The sequence below is a fragment of the Bombina bombina genome, chromosome 7, assembly GCF_027579735.1.
Source record: "Bombina bombina isolate aBomBom1 chromosome 7, aBomBom1.pri, whole genome shotgun sequence".
NCBI classification, from domain to species: Eukaryota; Metazoa; Chordata; class Amphibia; order Anura; family Bombinatoridae; genus Bombina; species Bombina bombina.
Window position 1 is genome coordinate 554,558,291 of NC_069505.1, and position 9,898 is coordinate 554,568,188.

At 36.8% G+C, this 9,898-nt stretch overlaps 1 protein-coding gene across 1 annotated transcript in view; it reads left to right on the forward strand.

Annotated features, from left to right (window-relative positions):
• The window catches only part of WDR46 (WD repeat domain 46), a 112,773-nt gene that overhangs the window by 53,313 nt on the left and 49,562 nt on the right, over positions 1 to 9,898 (forward strand). Inside the window, exons 10-11 of the mRNA XM_053721884.1 lie at positions 2,622 to 2,721; positions 6,059 to 6,212. Of these exons, the coding sequence (XP_053577859.1) occupies positions 2,622 to 2,721; positions 6,059 to 6,212 (254 nt within the window). The remainder of the gene's footprint in view (positions 1 to 2,621; positions 2,722 to 6,058; positions 6,213 to 9,898) is intronic.

Here is a 9,898-nt window from a genome sequence, read left to right on the forward strand (position 1 = left end):
TGAAGGCCTGGTCTGTATACCGCAGTAATGTAGCCGACAGTTTCTGCGTAAGGGAGCCCAAAAGGTTGAGTTGGGCACAATGTTCTGCCCCTATTCAGTGTCCACAATATTTCTAGTAATAAGTTGGGCAAATGACCCAAAGATTGTCCTTTATATGGCTTTTTATGGCTTTAGGGCTCAGGAGCTCAGCACACGCACGTCTGAACAGCTCAGTGGCTAACCGAGAGTTCGGATTTTTAATGTCCACAAATAATTGAAATTCAAAAACACAAAATACAATACTCAAGCCTATGACACTTAAGGACAGCATTTAGTGATCAGAATACCTTAGGCCTCATACCATTTTTAGGAGTGGGATGAGTTCATGAAATGAATCTCAAAATTCTTTAGCTTTAAAATATAAATCATTAGTATTCAGGTATCATCCTTAAGAGTTTTCTTTTACAAGATATGACGAGTCCACGGATTTCATCCTTATGGGATATCGCGTCCTGGTCAGCAGGAGGAGGCAAAGAGCACCACAGCAGAGCTGTATATATAGCTCCTCCCTTCCCTTCCACCCCAGTCATTTTCTTTGCCTGTGTTAGTGATAGGAAGAGGTAAAGTGAGGTGTTAATTTAGATTCTTCAATCACAACTGGGAAGCAGATTTTTTGAGCAGACAGACGTTTCATCCGGGGGAATGGGAACTCCATCCGGAGGTCTTTGCCACCCTGATTCTCAGATGGGGCAGACCGGAGCTGGATCTTATGGCATCTCGTCAGAATGCCAAGCTCCCGAGATACGGATCCAGGTCCAGGGATCCTCAGGCCGAACTGATAGATGCCTTGGCAGTGCCTTGGGTGTTCAACCTAATTTATGTGTTTCCACCGTTTGCTCTCCTCCCCCGAGTGATTGCTTGGATCAAACAAGAGAGGGCTTCAGTGATTCTCATCGCTCCTGCGTGGCCTCTCAGGACTTGGTATGCCGATCTGGTGGACATGTCATCTCTGCCACCGTGGAAGCTTCCATTGAGGCAGGACCTTCTCATTCAGGGACTCTTCCAGCATCCGAATCTAATTTCTCTACAGCTGACTGCTTGAAGATTGAACGCTTGATTTTATCTAAGCGAGGGTTCTCTGATTCGGTCATTGATACCTTGATTCAGGCATGTAAGCCTGTTACTAGAAAGATTTACCATAAGATATGGCGTAAATATCTTTATTGGTGCGAATCCAAGGGTTACTCATGGAGTAAAATTAGGATTCCTAGGATTTTGTCCTTTCTCCAAGAAGGGTTGGAGAAGGGGTTATCAGCAAGTTCCTTAAAGGGACAGATTTCTGCTTTATCTATTTTGTTACACAAACGTTTGGCAGATATTCCGGATGTTCAATCCTTTTGTCAGGCTCTGACTAGGATCAGGCCTGTGTTTAGACCTATTGCTCCTCCTTGGAGTTTGAATTTAGTTAAGGTTCTTCAAGGGGGTTCCATTTGAACCTATGCATTCCATAGATATTAAGTTGTTATCTTGGAAAGTTTTATTTTTAGTTGCTATTTCTTCTGCTCGCAGAGTTTCTGAGCTTTCGGCTCTACAATGTGATTCTCCTTACCTTATTTTTTTATTCCGATAAGGTAGTGTTACGTACCAAACCTGGTTTTCTTCCTAAGGTTGTTTCCAACAGAAATATTAATCAGGAAATTATTGTTACTTCATTGTGTCCCAATCCTTCTTCTAAGAAGGAGCGTCTGTTACATAACTTGGACTTGGTCCGTGCCTTGAAGTTTTATTTGCAGGCGACTAAAAAATTTCGGCAATCATCTTCATTATTTGTTGCTTTTTCCGGTAAACGTAAGGGCCAGAAAGCTATGGCTATTTCTCTTTCTTTTTGGCTGAAGAGTATCATCTGTTTTCCATATGAGACTGCGGGACAGCAGCCTCCTGAAAGAATTACGGCTCATTCTACTAGGGCTGTGGCTTCCTCATGGGCATTTAAAAATGATGCTTCTGTTGAACAGATTTGCAAGGCTGTAACTTGGTCTTCTCTTCACACTTTTTCCAAATTTTCCAAATTTGATACTTTTGCCTTGTCCGAGGCTGTGTTTGGGAGAAAAGTTCTTCAAGCAGTGGTGCATTCTGTTTAGGTTCCTGTCTTGTCCCTCCTTTTCATCCGTGTCCTATAGCTTTGTTATTGTATCCCATAAGTAAGGATGAAATCCGAGGACTCGTCATATCTTGTAAAAGAAAAGGAAATTTATGCTTACCTGATAAATTTATTTCTTTTACGAGTCCACGGCCCACACTGTCAATTTTTAAGACAGGTCTTTATTTTTGTTAAACTTCAGTCACCTCTGCACCTTGGCTTTTCCTTTCTCTTCCTAACTTCGGTCGAATGACTGGAGTGGGAGGGAAGGGAGGAGCTATATATATATACAGCTCTGCTGTGGTGCTCTTTGCCTCCTCCTGCTGACCAGGAGGCGATATCCCATAAGTAAAGATGAAATCCGTGGACTCGTCATATCGTGAAATAAATAAATTTATCAGGTAAGCATAAATTTCCTTTTTTGGGTGGTGGGAAGGAATACATTTCTCTGATGATGTTTTATGTACCATTTGGTAACCCTGTTTTGATGCGTCTCTTTCAGGTACAGTGTCACTATGGAGTCCCTCAGTGAAGGAGCCGCTGGTGAAGATGCTGTGTCATAGAGGAGGCGTTAGGGCGCTGAGTGTCGATAAGACGGGAATGTGAGTGTCAGCTCTTCTCCCTCCTCCTCTCGTTCCACCTGTAGCTGTCTCTATGTGTCCTGTCCCTCACTCCGTATTGCTCTTACTTTTCGCTTATGTATTTTCTCTTCTCATCTTACATTACTTCACCGTTTTTCTAATTTGTGCTAATTTCTCTCAAACGCTTCTCACTTTATTTTCTTAACATACATAGTAGATGCGATTGAAAAAAGACAGAATTCAACCTATACAAACCCTAATATATTTACAATAAAAGCTCCAGTTGAATTTAAATTAATTCTATTAAAAAGGTGAGCCATTTAACACAAGCAATCATATCCCTGAATTTTGTTACTAGCCAGAAATTTATCTAAGCCATTTTAAATTTATCTAAGGTATTGGCATTCACTACCTCCTTAGGTAATGAGTTCCACAATTTGATTGCTCTTACAGTGAAAAAATGTTTACATTGCTAGAGATTAAATCTCCTTTCCTCCAGCGTTAAATTGTGACCTCTTCTCACAAACAATTTTATTGGAATAAACAGAGCTTCAGTCTCTGTATATGGGCCTTGAATATATTTATATAAAGTAATCATGTCACCTCTCAAGCGCCTTTTTTCTAGAGAAAACAGACTTAGTTTGGCTAGCCTCTCCTCATAGCTTAAATTCTCCATTCCCCTTTTGTGGCCCTTCTCTGAACTTTTTCTAAGTCTGCAATGTCTTTTTTTGAGATTGGCCCCAGAACTGCACTCCATACTCAAGGTGAGGTTTTACCAGGGATTTATATAGTGACAGAATTATGCTTTCCTCCCTTGAATCAATGCCTCTTTTAATACATGCTAGTATCTTATTAGCCTTTGAAGCTGCTGCCCTGCATTGTGCACCCTTCTTTAGCTTGTTATCTGTTGCTACTCCCAAAATTGATGATAAAAGTACATTGGAAAGTTGTTTAAAATTACATGCCCTATCTGAATCATGAAAGGTTTGACTAGACTGTCCCTTTAAGTTCTCTCTTTCTATTTTTCTCATTCTCATCAGCTTTACTTGTCCTCTTTATACATTTGCTCTCTCTCATCCTAACCTATCCTCCTTTCAACCAGCACTCTTTCCCTCTTTGCTCTTGAAGGGAGAGTTTTTATATCGACATTTGAAATAGCTGTTTTAGACTGTAGTATCCCTACCTATACTGAAAGTTTCTATACCTAGGTATAGGCTATTAACAAACTATATAAACACAGCAAGCAGAAAAAATTACACTCCCAGTAGGAGATAGAAGCGATAAAGCTCTAAATTTGTTAAATTTCTATTGTTCTAATTATTGTATAAAGACAGAGACAAGAAAGGGAAGTATTTTAGTGATAAGATAACAATGTCTGATCCCTCTTCAATCTTAGCCTATTTTGATAGGTTGTGGTTTTAAAGAGCAAATCCACCTGTTGACAAAAAAAAGCATAAATGAGCAATTTCTCATACATTTTATACTCTGCAGCTAGTATGACAAGTTATTGGAAACACGTTAAGGGGAAAACAATTTTACAGTATACTGTCCCTTTAAAATTTAAATTAAATGTAAATTTTGATGTTAAAGTGTCGGGTTTTAAAAATTTGATTAAAAAAAAGGGGCACTTTAATTAATCAAAATTTACATTTCACTCGTGTTGTGAAAAAAACTTACCTTTAAATCTTGACAGCAGCTCCAGCTTCCTCCACCCGTTGCAAAGCCTCTTCCTGGGCCTAAAATGAGAAATCCGGCTTCCTCCAATCACAGTGTTGAATTAGACACTGATTCCCCCGGGGGGGGGGGGAGAAATCTGTGATTGGAGGATGACCGATCCAACCGGAGGAAGCTGGAGCTGCTGTCAAGATTAAAAGGTTTTTCTCCACAGCACAAATTATTTGTAAATTTTGATGAATTAAAGTGCCCCTGTTTTTAATTTTTAAAATCCGGGCACTTAAGCATCAAAATTTACATTCACTTTAAACAAGCAGTGCCTTTCTGGATGTTCACACTCATGTGCATATGCACAAAATCATACGTATGCATGTCTGTGTTATGCGTCTTTGTGTGCTAAGATTGAAGGTGTGGTCTAGGTATGTTCATGCATTAAAACACACACACTCTCTCACTCTCACTCTCTCACTCTCTCACTCTCACTCTCACTCTCTAACTCTAACTCTCACTCTCTAACTCTCACTCTCTAACTCTCACTCTCTAACTCTCACTCTCTAACTCTCACTCTCTAACTCTCACTCTCTAACTCTCACTCTCTAACTCTCACTCTCTAACTCTCACTCTCTAACTCTCACTCTCTAACTCTCACTCTCTAACTCTCACTCTCTAACTCTCACTCTCTAACTCTCACTCTCTAACTCTCACTCTCTAACTCTCACTCTCTAACTCTCACTCTCTAACTCTCACTCTCTAACTCTCACTCTCTAACTCTCACTCTCTAACTCTCACTCTCTAACTCTCACTCTCTAACTCTCACTCTCTAACTCTCACTCTCTAACTCTCACTCTCTAACTCTCACTCTCTAACTCTCACTCTCTAACTCTCACTCTCTAACTCTCACTCTCTAACTCTCACTCTCTAACTCTCACTCTCTAACTCTCACTCTCTAACTCTCACTCTCTAACTCTCACTCTCTAACTCTCACTCTCTAACTCTCACTCTCTAACTCTCACTCTCTAACTCTCACTCTCTAACTCTCACTCTCTAACTCTCACTCTCTAACTCTTACTCTCTAACTCTCACTCTCTAACTCTCACTCTCTAACTCTCACTCTCTAACTCTCACTCTCTAACTCTCACTCTCTAACTCTCACCCTCTCTAACTCTCACCCTCTCTCACCCTCTCTCTCTCTCTCACCCTCTCTCTCTCTCTCACCCTCTCTCTCTCTCACCCTCTCTCTCTCTCACCCTCTCTCTCTCTCACCCACTCTCTCTCTCACCCACTCTCTCTCACCCTCTCTCTCTCTCACCCTCTCTCTCTCTCACCCTCTCTCTCTCTCACCCTCTCTCTCTCTCACCCTCTCTCTCTCTCACCCTCTCTCTCTCTCACCCTCTCTCTCTCTCACCCTCTCTCTCTCTCACCCTCTCTCTCTCTCACCCTCTCTCTCTATCACCCTCTCTCTCTCTCACCCTCTCTCTCTCTCACCCTCTCTCTCTCTCACCCTCTCTCTCTCTCACCCTCTCTCTCTCTCACCCTCTCTCTCTCTCACCCTCTCTCTCTCTCACCCTCTCTCTCTCTCACCCTCTCTCTCTCTCACCCTCTCTCTCTCTCACCCTCTCCTGCTATATATAGCGCTTCTGCCCCATGCATTTCCTCTCTCTCACACATTCACTATCTTTCTCAGGTATATGGCAACTTCTGGCGTGGACAGGAAACTGTCTATTTTTGATATCCGCACGTTCCGCCCCCTCACGTCCTGCCTCCTGCCACTGGGAGCCGGGGCCCTGTGTTACAGCCAGAGAGGTCTCTTGGCAGCAGGAACTGGAGACATTGTACAGGTGGGAGCCCGAGGGGTTAAAAATAATAAGCCATTTTTACAGTGTTCTCAACTGAAAATTCTGCAAGCTGGGTGGAGTTATTAAGTAGCTGGTGTGGGCAGATTAATACTTTACAATAATTAAACATTTTCTGTTAGTAATAAATGTTACTTGATCTATTATTATCTACAGATTATTTGCATAATTTAACATAAATTGATTTAATGATAATTTGTACAACAAGATTTAAAAAAAAAATAAATAAATATTAACTAACTGTAATTTAATATTGCTTTACATTTTAGCTGGTGGTCAGAGTAAAAACCAGCCAGGTGTTATACCCATTAAATAGATCTGGGGGAGATTGGGTGTTGTGACACACGTTACATCCATGGTGTGCACATGCTCATGCAAGCACGGATCTTTATACCTAGGTACACAAAGTAGTGCGCATAATAGGTTGCTGATGTTTTGAATGGGACATTACTGAATTCATGTTTGTTGTCTTTAAACCCTGCAAGTGAGGGAAACACAGTTACTTTTGTGCACCAGGTGTGTTCCATGCCAGCTCAACTGTTTGGCAGGTACACGTGTGTTCTATTTCTGGTCGTATCCTGCTCGCGAGTAGCAATGCATTATGGCTCCGGAGTGTGAGTTTAGCTGTGTTTAACCCTTTTGCGGGGGTTAAACACAGTTACCAACAAACATTCATACATATTAACCCCTAAATGCCGGTACAATAGTGTTAATGTTTCGATGTAAACAATATTAGTAAAAATGAAATCACGTAATCGTCAATGCGATTGCGTGATTTCAAGGACAGGATCGGATTATAGGGGACTGCCTAAGCTGCTAGGCACGCACCCCAGGCCGATTCTTGGGGTTGTCAAAGGACGCCATATAAGGTAAGATATTCCATGCCTTCCTAACGGCATTAAACCCCCAGCGCTGTTAGAACAGCGTAAAGGGGTTAAAATGCATGAACAAATGAGATCATTTTATTATTGTTAGAGGGTCCCTTAACTGTTATGAACATAATGTCTATTGGAGAATTTAATAAGTCTATATTAGATTCATCCGTGTATGTGAATTTAATTGCTACTATTTGCTCATAAGGCCTACACGTGTCCTGGTGTATACGTTTCATAATGGAACAAAAAACATATTGATACTAGTTTGGCGAATGAATAGCAAAGTAGCAATATGTCATATTAGTTTATTACGGAATTAAATGAATGTATGAAGACAACATTCATTCAATGTAATAGCTATAGTATTAATGTATTTGCGCGTTTTATTCCGTTAAACAAATATCGAGCACAATATTTAAACTTCATTATTCGTCTTGAACATGTCTAATGTAAAGAATCAGAAGAAAATTGTTAGAGGGATGGAACCCGATGTACGAACTGACGATTACCTACCTGGTCTAGCAGATTCCTTGTTCAAGATGAGTTTTGTATTTTTTTTTTCATGATTTTTTTTCGATTACAACATTAAACTCTAAAAATGTCTCTCATGCATATAAAAGATAACGATTTGAAGGGATATGAAACCCAAAATTTTGTTTTCATGATTCAGATAGAGCACGTGATTTTAAACAACGTTCTAATTTACTTCTATGATCACTTTTTCTTCATTCTTTTGTTATCTTTTGTTGAAAAGCAGGGACATAAGCCAAGGAGCCGGCCCATTTCTATATGGCAGAAGTTTTGCAAGAATGATAGCCATTTGCAAGAGCACTAGACGGCAGCGCTACTTTAACAAAGAATACCATAGGAACAAAGCAAATTTTAAAAAAATGATATGGTCTGAATAACAAAAGAAAAATTGAGTGTCCTATCCCTTTAAACGCGTTTCCTGTATGGGGCTACATTACAAGCTAAGCGGAAATATCATGCTTGCGTAACTTGGCAATACCAGAGCACGTAAATGTGTGCAGGTATTACAAGTAAGGCGCAATGCGAACGTGAGCTGGCGTTCACATTGCTGGAAGCCAAGCACTCATGGGAGAGTGCTTCCATAGGCTCCAGTGGGAGCCTCGTTTTCATGCCGGCAGCCACACACAAACACCTTGCGCAGCTTACACATTGTTGGGCAGCAATAAATAAATATATATGTATATACACATATTAACACATAAATATATATGTACAGTATATACACATATTAACACATAAATATATATGTATATACACATATTAACACATAAATATATATGTATATACACATATTAACACATAAATATATATGTACAGTATATACACATATTAACACATAAATATATATGTATATAAGCATATTAACACATAAATATATATGTATATACACATATTAACACATAAATATATATGTATATACACATATTAACACATAAATATATATGTATATACACATATTAACACATAAATATATATGTATATACACATATTAACACATAAATATATCTGTATATAAGCATATTAACACATACATATATCTGTATATAAGCATATTAACACATAAATATATATGTATATACACATATTAACACATAAATATATCTGTATATAAGCATATTAACACATAAATATATATATATGTATATACACATATTAACACATAAATATATATGTATATACACATATTAACACATAAATATATATGTATATACACATATTAACACATAAATATATATGTATATACACATATTAACACATAAATATATATATACACATATTAACACATAAATATATATGTACAGTATATACACATATTAACACATAAATATATATGTATATAAGCATATTAACACATAAATATATATGTATATACACATATTAACACATAAATATATATGTATATACACATATTAACACATAAATATATATGTATATACACATAGTAACACATAAATATATATGTATATACACATATTAACACATAAATATATATGTATATAAGCATATTAACACATAAATATATCTGTATATACACATATTAACACATAAATATATATATACACATATTAACACATAAATATATATGTATATAAGCATATTAACACATAAATATATATGTATATACACATATAAACACATAAATATATATGTATATAAGCATATAAACACATAAATATATATGTATATACACATATTAACACATAAATATATATGTACAGTATATACACATATTAACACATAAATATATATGTATATACACATATTAACACATACATATATATGTATATACACATACTAACACATAAATATATATGTATATACACATATTAGCACATAAATATATATGTATATACACATATTAACACATAAATATATCTGTATATACACATATTAACACATAAATATATATATACACATATTAACACATAAATATATATGTATATACACATAATAACACATAAATATATCTGTATATACACATATTAACACATAAATATATATATACACATATTAACACATAAATATATATGTATATAAGCATATTAACACATAAATATATATGTATATAACATATTAACACATAAATATATATGTATATACACATATTAACACATAAATATATATGTATATACACATATTAACACATAAATATATATGTATATACACATATTAACACACAAATATATATGTATATACACATATTAACACATTAATATATCTGTATATACACATATTAACACATAAATATATATGTATATACACATA